Source organism: Drosophila mojavensis, unplaced genomic scaffold (genome assembly GCF_018153725.1).
Source record: "Drosophila mojavensis isolate 15081-1352.22 unplaced genomic scaffold, ASM1815372v1 contig_81, whole genome shotgun sequence".
Classification (NCBI taxonomy): domain Eukaryota; kingdom Metazoa; phylum Arthropoda; class Insecta; order Diptera; family Drosophilidae; genus Drosophila; species Drosophila mojavensis.
This window is the reverse complement of record NW_025318907.1, coordinates 3,945,520-3,965,100: the sequence shown is the minus strand read 5'-3', so window position 1 is coordinate 3,965,100 and position 19,581 is coordinate 3,945,520. Positions and strand designations below refer to the sequence as shown.

At 35.5% G+C, this 19,581-nt stretch overlaps 1 protein-coding gene and 1 non-coding gene across 2 annotated transcripts; one reads left to right on the top strand and one right to left on the bottom strand.

Annotated features, from left to right (window-relative positions):
• The first annotated feature begins 11,736 nt into the window (after positions 1-11,736).
• LOC6580698 (odorant receptor 56a) lies at positions 11,737-14,634 on the top strand. The gene is made up of 6 exons (XM_002006467.3): positions 11,737-12,049; positions 12,624-13,054; positions 13,105-13,320; positions 13,435-13,536; positions 14,318-14,470; positions 14,532-14,634. The coding sequence occupies exons 1-6, from the start codon at positions 11,743-11,745 to the stop codon at positions 14,586-14,588; spliced, it is 1,266 nt and encodes a 421-aa protein (XP_002006503.3). The 5' UTR covers positions 11,737-11,742; the 3' UTR covers positions 14,589-14,634.
• A 1,857-nt stretch (positions 14,635-16,491) lies between these two features.
• Positions 16,492-16,563, bottom strand: Trnad-guc. The gene has a single exon. It is a non-coding gene; the product is annotated as a tRNA-Asp (tRNA).
• Positions 16,564-19,581: the final 3,018 nt, after the last annotated feature.

Here is a 19,581-nt window from a genome sequence, read left to right as displayed (position 1 = left end):
CTTGAAATCTTGCACGTTTTTTCATAGGCGTGAGCTATGCGAAATGTCCAAAGACCAAAGCGTTGCACTCTACTACGTGTTGCAGTTGAATAAAGTGAACGAAAGGGTTGCTGCTACTGCTGCTGTTGCTGCTACCACAATGAGGGGCACCCAGGCATCAGAGCAGCAGTGCTAAAGAGTCTTCAAGACATTTGGCTAGCGATAAAGTGCCTGTCAAAATCAGCTGTAGACATTTCTAACATACTTCACACATATGCAGCACATACTAAATAAACCATCGAGATGAAAATTATTATTTCCAGTTTGCAAGGGATGACAACTTGTATATTAAGCTACATAAAGGGGGCTGCCATTGGGAATCGCTGAGTCTGCCATGATTGCATGAAATATGTAGTAAAGCTTGAGCCAAATCATATAAAGGAAATTCTTAAGCTATAAAAATGTGCGAAAAATTAATTGCGGTAGAAATTTTAATGCAATTTATCCGTTGATTAATTTGAATGTTATTAATATTCTTTTATACTGCTAATGATAAGTATAAATAGAATATATTGGACGTGTTAATCTGTAAATAAAATATATAAATATTGATAAGTAGAAAATAAATAATAAATATTATTAAATTGATAAAATTTAAAGAAATGTTTCAAAGAAAACGAAACTAAAACTTTTAAAATGATTAAGAAAATGTATTAATGATGAAATAATCTTTAAAAACGTGTTCAAAATGCTAAACAAGAATATTTTTAGGATTAAATAAAAACATATTACTTTTAAATATTTATAAAAATATTTCTATAATCTAAAGAATTAGACAGCATATATAAGTAGTAATAAATATAACTATAAATACTTAGAAAATCATTATATTTTATGTTTATGCGTATATGCATGTGTATGTATTTTCCAAATAAATATACAAAACATAGTAGTGTTCAAAAAGGAGGCCAAATATATCAAATATGATGTAGTTAAATAATCAATGTAGCAATACCTTTTATCAAACAAACACCTCTTGTACTTGAGGTCTTTGAAGCGCAGTTCAAACAAAGAATACACCCAAAAGGTAGAAGTAGTGTTTACCTCATATGCTTTGTGTCTAGAGCAGACAGCCCGATCCATTCCATTCTTTTATATGTTTCTAGACCATATATCATCTCGTTCCACATATTTGCGACAATTTCGTGTCGCGCCTAAAAGTATGCGACATCAAATGCGTTTTGAGCTTTTAGTTGAGTTTCTTTTGGGCTGCTGCTGGTGACATCGATTGTTATTGTTGGGCAAACAAAAGGCATTGGCATATCGAAATCCATATACATTTGCCTATCAGACGAGCGCCCCCCGAGCTAGCGGATAGCCACACATAAGTGTGAGTGTATCTAGTATCGAGTCTGTCTGCGTGTCATTCAAGATAAAGTAGCTCAAGATTGATGGTTGTCAACCTAAATGATACCTGATTGAGTGTGAGTGTGTGTGTGGCATATGTACACTGTATTGCCACACACACTGCTGCCCTTCCCAATTGCTGCCACCTTTAAGTGTCATTTTGTGTTCTCGACACGCATTTTTGTCAAGCGCTGCTCAACAAACTTTTCGAGCAAAAATTTTTGCACGCTTGATATGCTGACACTGAGTGTGATAAATGGTAACAAGTTTGTAGGCCAATTTGCTAACTACAGCTAACAGGCGCCACACACACACACACACACACACACACGGTCTTCTGCTATGCTCAATCAGCGTTCAGTTGCTTGGCTGCTGCTGGGCAACACTGCACTGCCACGCCCACAGCATAACAGCAACAACAACAAGAACAGGAGGCAGGCAGCGATCATCAATTGTGCTGCACAATTAGCCAGGCCGGGGTCACAGTCAGGCATTTTAGCCATCATCAGGCCGCATTGGCTGCGGGCCTATTTCACAGTTGACTTGACGCTGGCTTCGTCTTCCTAACGGTTTCTGCCTAGCTCTTGACTCTTAGCTTGGCTTCTTGACTTTGCGCTCGCAGCGTTTGTTGTAATTTTCGCGCCATCAATTTAAAAATTACTACCCGATCGGCTTAGCTGCAGCGAATTACATGCTACATTTGGCTAGCAACAACAACAACAACAACGATGACAACAACAACAGTAACGACTGCAGCTGGCTTAGAGTCCAACCAAATGGTCAACGGCTGCATCTTGGCCAGGTGAGCAGCGTTGTCTTTTTCTCTTTGCTTTTTCGTTTTCCTCTTTTTTTCCATTGCATTAAGTAGCGCAAATGTTATGCATTTTATGCAAAGTGCACTCAATCAACATTCTGCCCAAGTGTTGGTAAGCGACGCAATTATCGATAAATGGATAAATATGTATGCATCCACTTTACGTTTCGTTATGAGAACGAGTCGTGGGGAGCACAATTGATATTAGTTATAGCTGCAGTGATACGAGACAATTATAGATTTGTGATATATTATTGGTAACAATGGTGAAAAATAGCTGAATGAAGAAATTTATATAAGTGTATATAATATTGTGCAATGGTAAGCACTTGACTTTACATCTGCAGTCACATTGGAAGCAAATGAAAAGCAGAAAACCTCAAAAATAAATTAATGCCAGCTTTACAGATTATAAAATATTGTACAAAATAAGAAAGGAAAACATGACGAATTATAACAAATATGTATTAACAATATAGAGCAATTAAATGTCTTATTCTGTTGATCAGAGCTGTTTAGAGTACATAAATTTCTTCAATTACTCACGGTAAATAAAATACTCCAATTATATTTTTCCCATGGGCCCAGTAAAATTCCAGTGACTCTGTTTTCAATTGTATAATTATAAATAAATAATTAAATAACAAATTAAAAACTCCTTTTCTGTATTATACCTCATCTTTTGTAAATGTTTAGTACATTATGATTTTTTGGACGCAGCTCATATTTTTTGCTTGCTAGACATGAAATAATAATTTGTGTAAACATTTTTCTAGTTAAAAACTGTATTATGAGTTATTTTTGTTAGCGAGCGAAAAAAAAAATGAAAAGCTAAACAACTCTTCGCTCTAGCCACGGGCTGTAACTCCCCAAGTCTCAGTTTCATTCCTGGTAAAAGTCAGAATTTATGCTTTTTAGCGCTGCCAGCTAAGGGAGCGAAGGGTCAGCACACTCAGCATCAGGCTGCCCACCCCGCTCTAACCCCTTCGTATGCTCGTTTGCGAAATGGGAAGAGTATATTGGCTTCGTGCAATGGACGACTTACTCTTCGTGTCATTTTTCGCCTTGATGTTTGAAGTTTTTAGAGTAAACTATTAGAGTATTTTTTATATATTCTAAAAATATGATAACACATAATATAATATTATTATTGAAGTGATAATTCTTGAGGCAGACAAATAAATATAATTAAGTATACTATATTTTAAGATTATTTTAAAGCAAAGTCGAGTAAAAATATGTAGAAAATTCCTAATATATATTTCTCAACGCATGATAAATGAATTCTGATTAATTATATTAAATATTTATAGCACCGCTCTGGTATTAATCAGTCAGTTACGCCCTAGTGTAGCGCACTTACTTCATTTTCTTGCCGCTTTTGACCCCTTTGCGCAGTTGAACAAAAAACTGCATTCATCTGGATGCTGGCACAAACAGTGGCATGCCTCTTGGGATCGGGAATGGGCATAAGAATGGACAGGAGAACGGTATCCAGCTTGGTATGGTGGGATACTTGGACGCATACTTTGTGCTCGCGACTACTTTTTACTTTTCTTTAACATTATTTTGCACTTTTCAATTAAAAAGTGTGCTGTACGCTGTGCGCGACCCACGCAGCAGCAGCAGCAGCCGCAGTCGACGTCCAGGCATCAGGCACCAGCTATAAGGGCGAAAGTAACCCCAAAAGCTGATAAAACCAAGTTACCAGCTAGCCAGGCCATCCAGCCAGAAAGACAGGCAGTCGGACAGGCAGCGAGTCAGCCAGTAAACCAGCTGCCATAATTATAATTTCTTAATGCAAATAAAAACTCGCTGCTGATTTTTCACTCTCTTAATGTATGTGTGGGTGTGTGTTTTTGTTTGTGTGTGTGTGTGTGTGTGCGGCAGTCAGAATACCAACCACAATTTAAACATAATGGAATTTTACTTGGGCGCGTCGTTGTACGCTTATTCTTTCATTTGTCTAAATACTCTAACCGCAAAGGTACTTTAGATCGAGCTTGAACTTAAAGAAATGAGCTCTTATCAATATAGGATTGAGGTATGTATGTGTATGTGTATGTACCATAATAAAGCTTGAACTGATTTCTATTGCAAACATAAAGTAAAAAGTAAAAGAAATAATTCTTATTTATAAATATATAATATATATTGCCATTATATTTATACAACATCAAATTTATTTATTTGATTTAAATTAATATAAATATATAATTATTCGTATTTTCTAAGACATTTTATTATATCTCAACTTCTTTATATTTATTTAACCCATATTATTTTTAAAAATTATTTATACTTATATTAAATTGATATTTATTGTAATTATATTTATAAAAATGTGCCGTTTGTTTTTTTTTTTTTTTTTTTTTTTTTTTTTTTTGTATTTACAGTAGTACGGTAATATTTAACATAAATTAAATTCTACATACACGACAAAACTTAACTACGTCTTAAATTTAAAATATATATAATTTTTAAACGAATTTATTTATATTTTATATACACAAATATAAAAAATTATAAATCAATTAAATTTATTTTACATTTTTTATAACCTTTATGTCCATATTTTTATTTTAAGTTGGTATATTTTACAAACTGCCCTCGTAAAATGCCTTGTATACATTTTTGCCAATACATATTTTATTTTAAGGTACAAAAGCTGCGACTTTCTGTATTTTATAAGAATTTACATTGTTATTATTCGGTTTTAATACCCTGTAAAAATTTTTTAAAGGTCGTCATAAAATTAATTTAGAGCAGCCGCTTTTTGATTAAGTTTATGTGTGTGCTAAGTAAGAAAGCGAAACTTTAATGAATCCATATTGTAAATAATTTAATGACTTTTCCAAACTGTTACCAAAGATCGCCACAAAATTTGATATCGGCTAAAAAATTTCAATGAAAGATGCGGGCGAGAGAGAACAAATAAATGGCTTAATAGAAGAAATTATATTTATTATAGAAACCTATGTATAATATAATAATAATAATATAAAGTACATATAATATTTTATATAACAAACATGTTGTTATATATTTTTACGTTTTAAATGAAGCACGAACATATTTCGGGCATCCCACAGTCATATCACGAGGTCGTATATATATCGTTTACTTATAGAGCATATGTAACTGAAATGTTTAACACGCCTCCACTCATACTCTGTAAAAGTAGCCTAAAATTAATTTGATCATTCTAGTTTTGCAATCTAATCACCTATATATATATAGTACACTAGAGTAATTTACAGGGTACCATTTAGTCTACTACAATGCCTACTGACTTTTTTATTTTTTGCGTAAGGCCAAAGAGCAAGTGAGAAGGGTTAAAACGTGTATTGCTTGAACTGTTGCGCCCACAGACTCCCCCACCTTAAGCTATTTCCCCCCTCGTCCTCTGCGGACCCTACACCAAGTCCAGCTCCTTCTCGGCCCTACCACAGCCAGCTGGTGTCCTTTATGTCCTGGTCATTGTGGCCGCAGCTGCAGTGCAAATAAACATGCATAGTTTATGAATGAAATGAAAAGCGGCTGCTGAAGTTGGCCAATGCACAAATACTTATTTAAGCGCTTGGCTTTTCAACACGCTGCGCAATGGGCTTACATGGCGTATAATTAATATTAAATGTTATACTTATAAATTAAATAAAAATGTGAAAATGTGAGTGCAAAGAAAGCAAGCAAACAGAACACATACACACACACACACACACAGACAGGGAGAGAATAGCAAAAAAATGAAACTTTTGCCTCTTGTGCTAGCAGGATTGATGACTATGGCCGTCAAGTTTATTGCCAGCGACACGTATGTGTATGTGTGGGTGTGTGTGTGTGCCACCCTCTTGTTATAAATGTGTGTTTTGCCAAGTTTGACTCGGAGCTGAGCTAGCGCCAACTTCCGCTGTGCGGAAAAATGCTTTTGATTTGATTTTCACCAAATGTCAACTTGACGTCACGTCGCGACGCTGACGCTGACGCTAACGACGACGCCGACTGCGACGCCGGCGTCGACAATGTCGCCGCCTTTGTTGTGCCATTTCCAACTGCATGATTTATTGTTTTGATGAAATTGCGTGTAAACAATTTAGTGGCTGGTTGGCGCCCTGCCCCCGCCCCCAATTCCATACCTCTCCACTGCCTTTCTTCTGCTTCTGCTTCGGCTTGTGCTTCTACTTCTGCTTCTGCTGCTGCTTCCTGTTTGTCCCCGTTTCAATCCCCGTTTGCGCTTTAAGTTTATGAACTTTTGAAAGACTTGATTTAAGGTTAAATATAACAATATTTCATGGCCCGGAAGCACATAGACAAACTTATAAGTTGCTGTCAAATGAGCCCTAAAAATGAACTCGATTGAAGTCCTTGTTATGGCCACATGAGCTGAGTTTATCTGGGCAACTGCTCAGAGCTCTAACTACATAATAATATTTCTTATGGACTTTTTATGCTAATTCACTCACACGAGTTGAGAGTGAATATAGCGTAATGTCTTAATTAAGTATTTAATAGTGCTTCAAACTAAACATAAATCATTAAGAAAACTTTATTAAAGTGGAATATTTACTGTTCAGTGTGACTTATTACTAGGTAGGCGCTTGTCACTCAGAAGAAGCTCAGCTCAGATTGTTAGTTGAGCTTTAAAATTAAACAATCGATATTTAATATGAATTTGGAATAGACCTTTAACTATGCGAATAATCAGCAAAGCGCACCGTTAACGTTCTCTGTAAGTTTTGAATATTTTTTATAACATTCGAGCTGTAATACTATAATTTAATTTTATTGCGTTATTGCGTTTTGCTTTATTCTATTTAAAAATATTCCAAAATAAGCTTTTGCAACATTTCAACAGTTTTATTGTATTTTACTTATTTATTTATTTAGTGTTTTTTTTTTTTTTTTTGCAATTTTTTATCTTTTTTGTCTGTTGCAGTTTTTCAATACTCAAAGATTCCTTTACTGAAATCTCTTCTTCTTAATTTTCATTATTTTATTAGTCCTGACTGCTTGACTATATATTTTTTAAAATCTTTGTATTTATATATAATTTTATATTTTTTTAACCATTTGACTATGGGTTGGGGATAATAATATATCTCTTTACATAGTGGATTATGCAGATCAAATATCTTAAAATTCAATGCCTAATAAAATGGTTTGAATTTAAGCTTGACTTATAATAAAAAATTTTAATTTTAATTTTTTTTTTTAATTAATGTCAATTAGAAATATCTCTTCACTACATACAAATATTTTCTCTCCAAGTCCACAAAACTGAATAAGCTCGCCACTGCGAAATAAAAAGTCCACAGCCAAAACTTAATTACATTTCTCAAAACTTCAAAGAAGTGTGCTCAAGGTTGGTCCCACTGTTCTACAGTGTGACCGTTGCCCGCTTTGAGCTATGTACAAAAGCCAAAATGAACTTTTGGCCATGTATGTAGCAGTGCAATAAACGTGATTACAAAAAGTAACTCATCTTGTTGGTTTGTTTTAGCACAAAAGTTGCTTTGTGCACATTCCTTGGCGCTTTGGCCAAATGAAAATGAACTGAAAATGTGATATTGGAATTCCAATGGCTTGGCCAATACGGACAGCTGGCATTAAACAATTGCAAAGTTGCAAAGTCTTGACCACAAAGACCAGCCACACGCAGTCAGAGAGCTTAAAAACCACACACACAAACACATGCACACACACACACACACACACACACACGCACATGCAGTTGTCTTGGCCGAATCGAATGGTATTGCCCTTCTGGCCATAGGTAACACTTATCTGGGCCAAGTTATGTGGCACTTCAAGCAGTTGGCCAGTTCGCACTATCGCCTGCAATTTTGACTGGCAATAAATATGCCATAACAATAACTAAAACCAACTAATATCCGATAACTTTGGCTAAGGCCAAAGTGGAAATGTAGCGTGAAAAGCTGCAAGCCAATTGCGACAATAAACCAACCCCATCTCCCACTGTCACTCCCCCTATCACTTTCTCTCTCTCTCTCTCTCCTTTTGCATCAGCATCATTTTGCCAAACATGAAACAAATGCATAAGTAAATACCAGAAACGAGTGACTTTCAATATCCTTACAGGCTTATTGCTTACAGCAAATTTCACGCCAAAACCCAAGCAGAATGGCAAGTCGAGCAGGCGAAAGTCGAAGAGGAAGCCAATGCGAATGCATTTACACATTTGCAAACACAACACACACACACACACACGCACACACAGATAAATACCCACATAGCAGACAGTTGCAAACATGCAACATACAAATATGCGTACATCGACAGAGAGTGGAGACGCCCCAAGGGATCCGCCAAGGGATCTCTGCTGAGGCGGAGTCGGAGCATGGCTGTGAACGTCTGGAGCATGCGATGCGATACGATACGTTACGATACGATTCGGTTTCGGTCTGCTCCATTTCAGTTGGCAGGGCTATGTGAGAGTCATGTGTCTGAGTGCGTCGCTGCCTGGAACGCATTTACGTTTATTGCATTTGTAAATTATTCACACAAGGATATTAAATGCAAATTGTGAAATAGACGACACATACAAGCGCTCCCTCTCACTCGCCCATCTATATATATATATATGGCTACAATATCCGGCGCTAGCCCCCGCCCGACCCAATTCGAAAGCCAATCGAATAGCAAACCCAATGCATAGCGCCACGAATTACTCAAATGCTGCATATGATTGTCGCATTGACAATGCATTTTTGTTGCGCAAACGAGTGTGTGTGTGTGTGTGTGTGTGTGTCGCACTCTGTGTGCCGACTGCAAATGCAAAGAATCTCATTTCATATAAAGCCATTAACGACAACTCAGACAGCAGCAACAACCGAGCGCCTACAGCCCACTGAATTAAACACAATCGAGTTACGACTTTCAGCAGTCGGAGGAGTTGAAGGGAGTCGAAAGCAAAACGTCAAGTAGCTAGTTAGCAACCTGAGTATTTGATTAGACACTCAACAAATTGAGCGTTAGCCATCGGAGCCAGCTTTGAAGTCAGCAGAATCAGCATCGATTGTAAATGAATAGTATTTATAGCCTTGGATTACGTTTGAGCATCACAAGTCCTCAGTAAATGCTCAAGCAAGCAATAGCAGGTCCAATAGCTAGTTAGGTAACTTCAAATTTGATAAATTGAACTCGACACATTGAAAAGTTCTGCTTTGTATCGTGTGCAATTGGCATATTCAATAGAACTTCTAGTTGTTTGCACTCGCATCGTGATAATATAGAAGAAAGTTTCTTAACTTTCAATTGTATTTAGAATATACGCAATCAACTTCGATTTACATTATATAAAATACGACTTACCTGTTGCTCTAGCAACTAAACTTTTATGGAATTGCAACTCGGGGTTTCTTACCTCCGATATGACCTCAAGAAATAAGACTTAGACTCCTCAACATCGAGGCTGTTAATAGAGCAATCCCAAAATTTCAGTTTGGATTCAGACTACAACACGGCACTCCGGAACAGCTACACAGAGTTGTTAGTTTCATCCTAGAAGCCTTGGAAAAAAAAGGAGTATGCAGTCGCCGCCTTTTTAGACATAGAACAAGCCTTTGACAGACTTGGACTTCTTCATAAAGCTGAGCGCCTGTTTCCACCACAACTGTACGAGCTTATAAAGAGCTACATATTTCGAAGAGCGTACATTCCGAGTAACAGTTGATTGCTTCAAGTCCTCTGCTAAAACAATAGCAGCCGGAGTCCCTCAAGGCAGCGTCCTTGGCCTGCTCGTCCTACTCAATTTGAAAGGCACGTTACTTTGCTGCAACAGTCGTTCAGGTCCAAAGTGGCTAAGTTGTCTTGGCTGCTAGCAGATCGTAAGAAACTCTCTTTGGACCACAAGGTCAAGAAGAGGTATATCTTAGGAACTGATTTCGGGTTCAGAAAGGTTGGCTGGCGAAGCAAAAATAATAAATGTCTCAGTTAAAGATATAGCAAACCTCTTAATTTGTATCAAAGGGTATTATGACTATTAAAATTTTCATGCTACGGAATTATACATAAATCCGTTGTTTTACTAATTTAATAAGTTTTTAAATATTTATCTATATACTGTTAATTATGAAAAGTAGAGAAAAATAATGCAAAACGATTAGTCCATGAGATTGTGCACTCATTATTAAATTAACTTGATTTTGTTTAGCTATGAAATTCACGTTCTCTTTGTATTTATATCTCAAAACAACCCAGTTTCAACTGTCAATTCTTTAGGCAAGCTCTCAAATAGATGCTGTCCTTTGGAAATTGTTGTTCTTAACTTGGGGAAAATTAGATTTGCATGTTACGCTCGCTGGCACCTTTTTGGGCACAAACTTTGTCCACATGCTGCTGCTGCTCCTGCCGAACTAAGAACTAACTGAAGTATATCTAAACAAAAGTCTAATGTCAAATGGTTTTAGTGCACAGCATCTGCATGCGTGTTAAATTTCGTTAGTGAAATTTCAACTTTATGAACTTTTCCACAGCCCGTGTTTTCCGATCCTTCTTTTTCCACTACCGAGCATTGCCCTGTGGGGCCTGGGTTTGTTTTTTGTGTGTGACATGTTTTTGACAGTGTTTTCCATTTTGTTTATTTTATTTTATTTATTTTTTCCTGCTTTTTAGGCTAAAGGACACACAAGTTTATAAGCTAGCTAAAACTAAGGAGAGTAATGGGGGTGTTGCATGGAAAGTAGAATATCTCTCTGTATGAATAATTTCTAGGAAAGAAATTCTATTTCTATTCAGTAGTAATTGTATAAGATGTAAAGCTGAAACTCAATCTACGGAATGGATTATATATTTGAATAAAATGATTTATTTATATATTAATAAATAAAAACCACAAGGCTATACTTTAATATTTATTAATTATTATGCTCATACATAGCAATATATACTTTAGTATTTACTAATTATATATAACAAATTTGTGTTGAGTGCATTATAAAAATTTAATATACAAATAATATATAATATTTATTATTTAATATATGACATGCAAAATGTTATAAGAATTAAAATTACATAAACAAATATTGTCATTTTTAAACATTTATCAAGACCGTTTCGGTGGAAAATGCTCGACTAGAAAACTACCTAACCTTTTTGGGCTGAAAGGAATGTATGTATAGATAATAACTTTATATGTAGTTCAGGGTAACTTCTTGTCAGGCTAATACTTATTCAAAAATTGATTTTATTTAACTACATATATACATATGTAAAAAATTATGTATTCTTAAGTATTTATATATTATTAAAGAGACACATTACAATTGTATAATATTTAAATGTAAAGTTAGGTTCGATATGTAAATGCGATAATTGCATGTTTTGCCTGAGTCCTGTGGGGAGAACTGTAGCAGCTGTCAACCGAAATCGAGTTAAATAGCCGCTATTAACTGACAATTATCTACTATGCAATTTTCCTCACCTTATTTATTCAAATTGCAGTCCACTTAGCTCGCAGCAAACAGCCAAATACGAGGCTATAAAAAGCTCAAATGATGCCAACGCTTTTCACAGTCAAAATGTACAAGGTGAAGGAGCTGCAACTGACGCAGGATAGCTTCGATAATCCCATTTTCAGCCTGCACTTGCGCTGTTTTCGCTGGTATGGCTATGTGGCCTCCATTGAGCAGCGCCATCCGTGGCTCTCGCTGATCCGCTGCACCATCTTCACGGCCTCCATTTGGGTGAGCTGTGGGATGATGCTCTCGCGCCTCTTCTTCTCCCGCGGCTATGAGAGCATCAACGAAGACGCCACCAGCTGGGCAACTGCGGTACAATACTTCGCCGTCTCCATTGCCACGCTAAATGCCTATGTGCAGCGAGAGCGTAAGTAAGATATTTCACTCGGAGCTGTTTCAAGAATTTTCTCTCAAGAATCTCTATTATCTACACTAAATAAGTGATAAGTATCCATCGGATCGATTTTCTCAATTGCAAATCAAACTAAAGCATTTGTTTAAAAAATATCTTCTTGGGAACTACATTAAATTTAATTGATTTCATTATTTTGCATGCTTTGCTTAAACCTAGCCTTTTTCAATTACATAATTGAAATATTTTATTTTATTATATATTTTATATTTTTATATAAGTTCGATTTACACAAAATTTAAAATGATCAATATTTATCGAGTTTTTTCATAGGGATTTCGATTTATCGTGATTTTCGATTTAGATATTTCCTAATGAATCACTCGGGAAATTCTGTACAAGTAAACTAATTTTAGAATATTTCTTGAGAATCTATAGCAGAAGCCAGGAAGCAATCTTACGTATCTATCTCACACAGCTCTATTATAACTTCCTCTTTTTGAGTTTTTTCCCTTAAAAATTCTGTTAAATGTGTTTCTGATCAATCTATTACAATTATGTCTCTGTAACATCCCTTCACCACAACTAGGCGTCATCAGGATGCTGCGCACAGCTCATGCAGATCTGCAGCAATTGATAATCGAGTCCGATGCGCAGGAATTGAATTTGCTGCAAGACACTCAACGCTATGTGAGGACCATAACCTTTTTGCTCTGGGTGCCCTCGGTGGTGGCTGGCATGATGGCCTATTTGGATTGCATTTATCGCATCATCTTTTTGCCAAAGACCGTTTTCAACGTGGATGCGGTGCGACGGGGCGAGGCTCAGCCCATTTTGCTCTTCAAGCTCTTTCCCTTTAACGAGCTGTACGATCAGTTTATCGTTGGGTATCTGGGGCCGTGCTATGCCCTGGCCCTGGGCATTACCACAATTCCCCTCTGGCACACTTTCATCGCGTGCCTCATGAAGTATGTGACGCTCAGGCTGCAGGTGCTCAAAAAACGGACACTCGCCATGGATGTAAGTGTATTTACGTAGTAAGTACTTGTATATCATCTTATAATTTACAGATTAGACATCTAAAGCCGAATCTCGTGGATCATCACTTGAGTCCGAACGAACGAATTTATTGGCAAATGCAGCTCTGCAAATACTTTGTCCAGGAGCAGCTGAAAATACGTGAATTTGTCCGGCAAATCGAGCGGCTCATTCGCATACCTGTGATGGCCGACTTTATCATATTCTCTATACTCATTTGTTTTCTGTTCTTTGCGCTAAATGTGGGCGTAAGTATCGACGGGAACTATTATGATTTATTTGCAATCTGCTAGCTGACAACATAAGCTAATAAGATTCAAAAGGTAGGCTTGGGTAAATAATATGCTGTGACTTCTTTTCAGGTGCCCAGCACTATGGATTATTCCTTTATGTTTCTCTATTTGTTTGTCATGGCTGCGATCTTGTGGATCTATCATTGGCATGCGACTCTAATAGTTGAAAGCGTAGGTTGAAAAATATAAAAATAAAAATTATTTCTAGTGTACATTCAATTGATGTGCCTTAAAAGAACACAAACTTCATTTGAAAACAATTTTATCATATAAAAAAAATCATTTAATTTATTAATTATTTTAGAAATGCATTTAAATATATAAAAATAAATATTTATGAATTACGTTAGTTATTAAAGTAGTAGTTGAATTGTTTTAAAAATTTTATTGTTTTTAAAATTCGAATTCTTGAATTTTTTTTTTTTTTTTTTGCAATCATTATTTCTTTATTATTTTTGTTATTTGTTTTTTTTTTTTTTTATTTTATATTTTTCTGAAAAAAATATTATTTTTAATTGTAATACCACACTGCTTATAAACAGACTTCTTTTTGCATAATTTTCAGATTTTGTATGCATTCTGTTTTGTGGAATACTTTTAGGCAGGTTCTAAAAACATATTTATTTCTTATTGTTTATTTCTTATATTAGTTGCTTTGTGATTTAATTATAATTATATATTAAACTGTTTAAACGCTTTTAAGCACCTACTTCACACTTCTTAAATGAAGTTAATTCAAATTTGCATATCGAAATAACAGAGCAAAAGGCAAAGAGTCAACTTACTACTACCATTACAACTTTTTCATTGGCCATCCTCTTGACAATCAGAAATGCCTCCTTTAATGAATAGCTGACGATGCTTTCTATGTTCTTTCATTACAAATCGTTTTTGTTGTCCAATCAATCGAGCTGACATTCATTGGCCATGTTTAACCTTTTGTGAATTGCAGCAGAATGAATTGTGCTTTGCCTTTTATGATGTCGATTGGTACCAGTTTGGCCTACCTGTACAGAGGATGCTGCTGCTAATGATGATGCACACCCAGAGGCCATTGAAGATCCGCGCGCTGCTGGTCGAGCTGAATCTGAAAACCTTTCTCGATGTGAGTCTGGTGGCCAAGTAATTCAATGACTGCTTAACGAACTTTTTCACTCTATCTGCAGATTATGCGTGGCGCTTACAGCTATTTCAATTTGTTGCGTAGTACGAATTCGTATTAGATTTGCTTTACCACTCGCAGTGCGCTTTTCGCTCTGCACTAATCAAATGCCGTTGCGCTTGTCAACTCGTCGTTTGGCTAACATGACAGTTAACATGGCTTGCAATTCATTTGCAAGGGAGAACAAAAACGAGTTGATAGACGACGAGTTGGCAAAATGCTAAAACATTTTACAGCGCAAATAAACGTGATGCCTGCTACTCAAAAGCCAATGGCAGTAACAAGCAACATCATTTATCACTTTTGAGTTGCGTCTCTCAAAGCGAGTGTCAGGCGCATTGTGTTTGTGTTTCATTGTAGAAATATATATAGGTATACAGTATTCAGTATACATATATGTATGTAAGTATATAGCCAAAGATTTTTGCAGTTTTTACTTAGATGTAAGTATGCACATGACAAGCAGCCAGGCCAGCCAAAAACCCACCCGCCCACCGGCCAGCCAACCACCCACCCAATTTCAGCTGCCTTAATTCTAATTGTCTGGGGGGTTTCTCCAGTTACAGAATTTATGCGTCTGGTCTGCGTAATATCGGAAAACGGTCTGTCAAGCAACCACCACCAGGTCCAAAAAATAGAAACTAACCGAATCAACCGAATTGTTGTACCCTTGGGTGTATTTTTTAATAATATTAAGAGTATAGACAAAAGCAACCGCACTCAAAACAACAGTCAGCGAGCCAAGCCAACAAACAATAATAAACACGCATATTGTTTGCGGTTGTTGCTCGTCCCGGGGATTATATACACAAAGTGGCTAAATGGCTGATAAAGGCGAACACACAACACGCTGAAGTGTGTCTCACTGCCACACAGCGAGGCACACAGAGAAAAAATGCAGATACTAATGAGTATTAATGGGCTCAAGCCATGGCAGGTATCCCTGCACAAAGGGTGAGGGTGCATATGGGGTGCCAACTAACTACTCCTAACAAGCAACAGACACAAAAAAAGGGTTGCTCTACACACAGCTCAGATACGCATCTCTAAAAAGTGAGCTGTTGATGTGGAAACAAAAAAAAATGGAATGAAACAAAGGCATATTTGGCGACATTAATATACGAAAAAACAGCATGTACTTCAATATATATGTATGTTTCTCAGATTTTTTTCTAAAAATGGTAAACTTTATATAACACTTTATTTATTATCAAAAAAGAAAATTAATATGTTATTAGAATATTAAATGAAAATAATTAACATCAATTGACGAGACTCGCATTCGAACCCGAGTCTGAAGAATAAGGTAAATAAGACTCTTATTATAAGAGGCATTTAATTATTTTAAAATTTCCCGCAAATAATTATGATATCGCATTAGCCATTTGTCATGTTTGTAAATAAATATCTATGTAGAAAAGGCCTATTTCCTAACGTAAACTCTTGAATGATTGTAAAATACCATTCCAAAAAGTACCTTGAGAGATTAAATTCTTAAATTCTGGATCTGATCTTGACCTGAACACCTCCTCATTTTTAATGACTATATATCTTGTATACCTTTAAATATATTTTCTTTCCCCTACTTAAGTATACTATATTAAAATTAATATAATATAATATACTATAAATAAATAAATAAACTTCTGTTTAAATTAAGTTGTCTAAAAGTTAGCGGGAGACTAAGCTGTAAATATATATATTTTATATTCTCGTTTAAAAAAATGTTTAATTTTAAAATGAAAAATTAATTAAATTAAATTAAGCTAACACTAACATTATTAGCCAGAAAACATTTTACTAAAATAACTCACAGTCGGCTAGCAACAAAGATACGAATTATTCGAATTGCGCTGCAAATATATAGTGTATATACTAAAATATATAAGAATATATTTATATAAACATAATAAAATATTTAAAATAATATTTTAAAATAAAAAATAAAAAAAATTCCACAATCTCTCCCCGACGGGGAATTGAACCCCGGTCTCCCGCGTGACAGGCGGGGATACTAACCACTATACTATCGAGGATTGTTGAACACAACCGGCGAAAACTTGTATTTATACTCACCGCTGTGCTCGCTGTGTTAACTAGCAAATTCTGTTCATTTGATGCGTAGCACAGCGAGAATCTATAAATAGACTGGATGCGAACCATTCGCTCGTGTCCAATTGTTGCCATCTGTTGCGGACTATTTTTAGCAATATTGGCAAATTTTTTATGGTTTTCGCTGCGCTGCACGTTTTGCGATTATTTATGACATAACGCATAACGCTGGGAGTAATGGATGTTCATTAAACACAATGAATGTCATGCATACAGCTCCCCCTAGATACGCATACTACACATGTATGTGCAGTCAACCCTCTTCGAACTGCCAGCTCTTGAGCAAAACGCCATTAGTCACCCTATTTTTCAGTTTTGCCAAAGAATAAAAATTAAAATTGTTTGCCTTTGAACACGAATTTGCACACATGTAATGAATATTTATCATTACAAGTCAACATTTTTTGGAGTACAAAGGGAACTGAGTGCTGGGCGGAACCAAATATATATTTGACTAATAAAATTGCACTTCTACTATGCACATGTGTGTGCCTGCATTTATATGCATAGGAAATGGATTTTATAATGCATATATTTTAAATAAATTGAATACTGTTCAGCCCGATTGATAAATATTAATAATATGATAAACGAAATAGTACTTTAAAAATTAATTATAAATATAATTTTTATTTTTCAAATAAAATAATTCAGTAAATTATTGATAACAATTTTTTTTAAAGGTAATATCGATTTAAACATTAACTAAGAGAAATATATAGATAAAATAAATAATATATAATACAAATATTAATCTATTGATTACCATTAATGTTATCGCAAATTAATAAATACATAAAATAAAATCAGTCAAATTTAAAAGAATTTTTTGATTAAACCAAATTTATTTAGGTTTTGATTCGTTCTAATAATACAATACATTTAGAATTCTCAATTAACTTATGCTTATTTTTTCTACTATGAATTAAAATGTTTCTTTTATTTATTTTTTTTGTTTTTTTAATTAATATACTATGAATTGTATATTTTTTAAAATTATTTTTCTTTATTCATTTATTATTGCAGCTCTTTATTTATTACACTGCATTTTGCTCAACTTAACTAATTAGTCGGACAGAATGTAGGTATTATTTATTTAAGCCAAATTCTAAGCCTTTATTGGTTTGCCGACAGTCCAGATGATGACTATATTTATTTATTTATATATATTTTTGGAAAACAACAGTTGGTTATCTAAGGAATGTCTGCAAGTTTCACATGCAAAGTTCATAAATCAGTCCACATACTGCCTGCCCTCCTCCTCCACAGCCCCTAATAGTAAATAGAATAAAATTCTTGAAAATTCCTGGAAAAGAGCTGCCAACTATTTCAGTAGTGCAGCCCCCGGCTAAGTCTCGAATGCATCCATACACAACATTCGATCCAACTAAATATTTTACTGGCTACGTGTCTAATTCAAACTGTTTTTTTCTTTCTTTTCTTTCTGATTGCCACCCTTTGAAGAAGTTAAAGCAGAGGCGAGTGGGCGTGTTTAGGGGCGTTCATATGGGCGGGTCAGTTGACGCTATTGTTTTCATAAGTTGTTGTTGCTGTTGTTGTTGTTATTGCTGCTGCTGCAGTTGTTGTTTTGGCATGTTTATTGCACTGTCAACGGCAATGCATGAAAACTTTTAGTTAGCCAAGTTAGTAGCTGTTCCTCGAATGTTGGTGACAAACCCATCGCCCTCTCTGCCACTACCCCACCCTCTCTCTCTCTCTCTCTCTCTCTCTCTCTCTCTCTCTCTCTCTCTGCGTGCAAGTTTACAATTTTTTCCTTTCTCTATTACTTTTTTTTTCTTTTTTTTTTCAACATCGACCGTAACTGTTAATGTGTTTGAAGTCAAATTGTTTTCAGTCACGTGAGCGGCAACAACTGTGAACACACAACAACTTTATTCATGATTAATCAGTTGCATTTAAATATATATTACGAGTATTGCCCCCCTCCGTGGGGTCGGCAATGCAGCTAGCACGGCTCCTTCTTGGCTCGGATCCTGGCAGCTCGACTAATTTGTGCGTTGAGTTTTGTTTTTAGACAAGCTTCGCTGCACATTTGGGAACAACAGATGGGCTACCCCTGCCCCCCTCCCCTATGCTCGTTGGCTCGCTCCTCATCAGCATTGAATATTTAACTTTTATGCAACTACAACTTCATTCACTTTATGGCGCTGGTCAACAAATCGGCTTACATTAATTATATTTAATAACCAAACGCGTAACAAACAGCTGGTCAAGTTTTTTTTTTTTTTAATTTTCATTTTTAGCGTGTGTCGCTTTAACTGTGCCCCATAAATGTTTAATGGTCCAAACACTTAACGTGTGCCGTGAGTCAAAAACAACACGGTCAGAGTTCGTAGGTAAAGCGAAACCCAATTTCAGGACTCATTTTAGACAACTCAATGATGTTGTAAAAAAAGCAAATAAAACACGCGCACGAAAGTTACCAAATTGCAAAGATTATTTTTAGCAAATAAATTTCAATTTAATGCAAAATTAAAATTCAGTGTAAATTGAATAGAAGCTAATCTTGCCACAAAACTGATTCAAAACGAGCTAAACGCACATTAAATAGCTTATATTTTTCATCCACTTATTTACATTTACAATTTAAATTTACGAAAATAAATTTCTGCTTTCTTGCCTACATTTAAAAATTTTCATTAGATTTTTTGAGTTTTGATTATCCGGTCCCTGCTGGGAGCCCGCTTATATAAGGGGTTATTAACAAGAAAAATCTTGAGTAAAAAGAAAAAAAAACGCGAATAATGTAAGCTGTAAACTCCGATCAACCCCACGTAAACTCGCCAGTCAACATTATAGAATCATCCACGACCTTATCACGACTAATAAACCTACCAAATTTGGTTTGGTTCTTCCAAAGTTAAAAAACAGAAACCTAAAAAAATACAATCTATATCTGACAAATCCGATGTCGTTCGCAT

What these genes read in the sequence shown, in the direction of transcription:
- LOC6580698 (XM_002006467.3), top strand. Translation starts at nt 11,743, where the DNA reads ATGTACAAGGTGAAGGAGCTGCAACTGACGCAGGATAGCTTCGATAAT. An exon ending in AACGGACACTCGCCATGGAT is followed by an intron (nt 13,055 to 13,104) that starts GTAAGTGTATTT and finishes TATAATTTACAG; the next exon opens with ATTAGACATCTAAAGCCGAA. An exon ending in ATCTGAAAACCTTTCTCGAT is followed by an intron (nt 14,471 to 14,531) that starts GTGAGTCTGGTG and finishes CTCTATCTGCAG; the next exon opens with ATTATGCGTGGCGCTTACAG.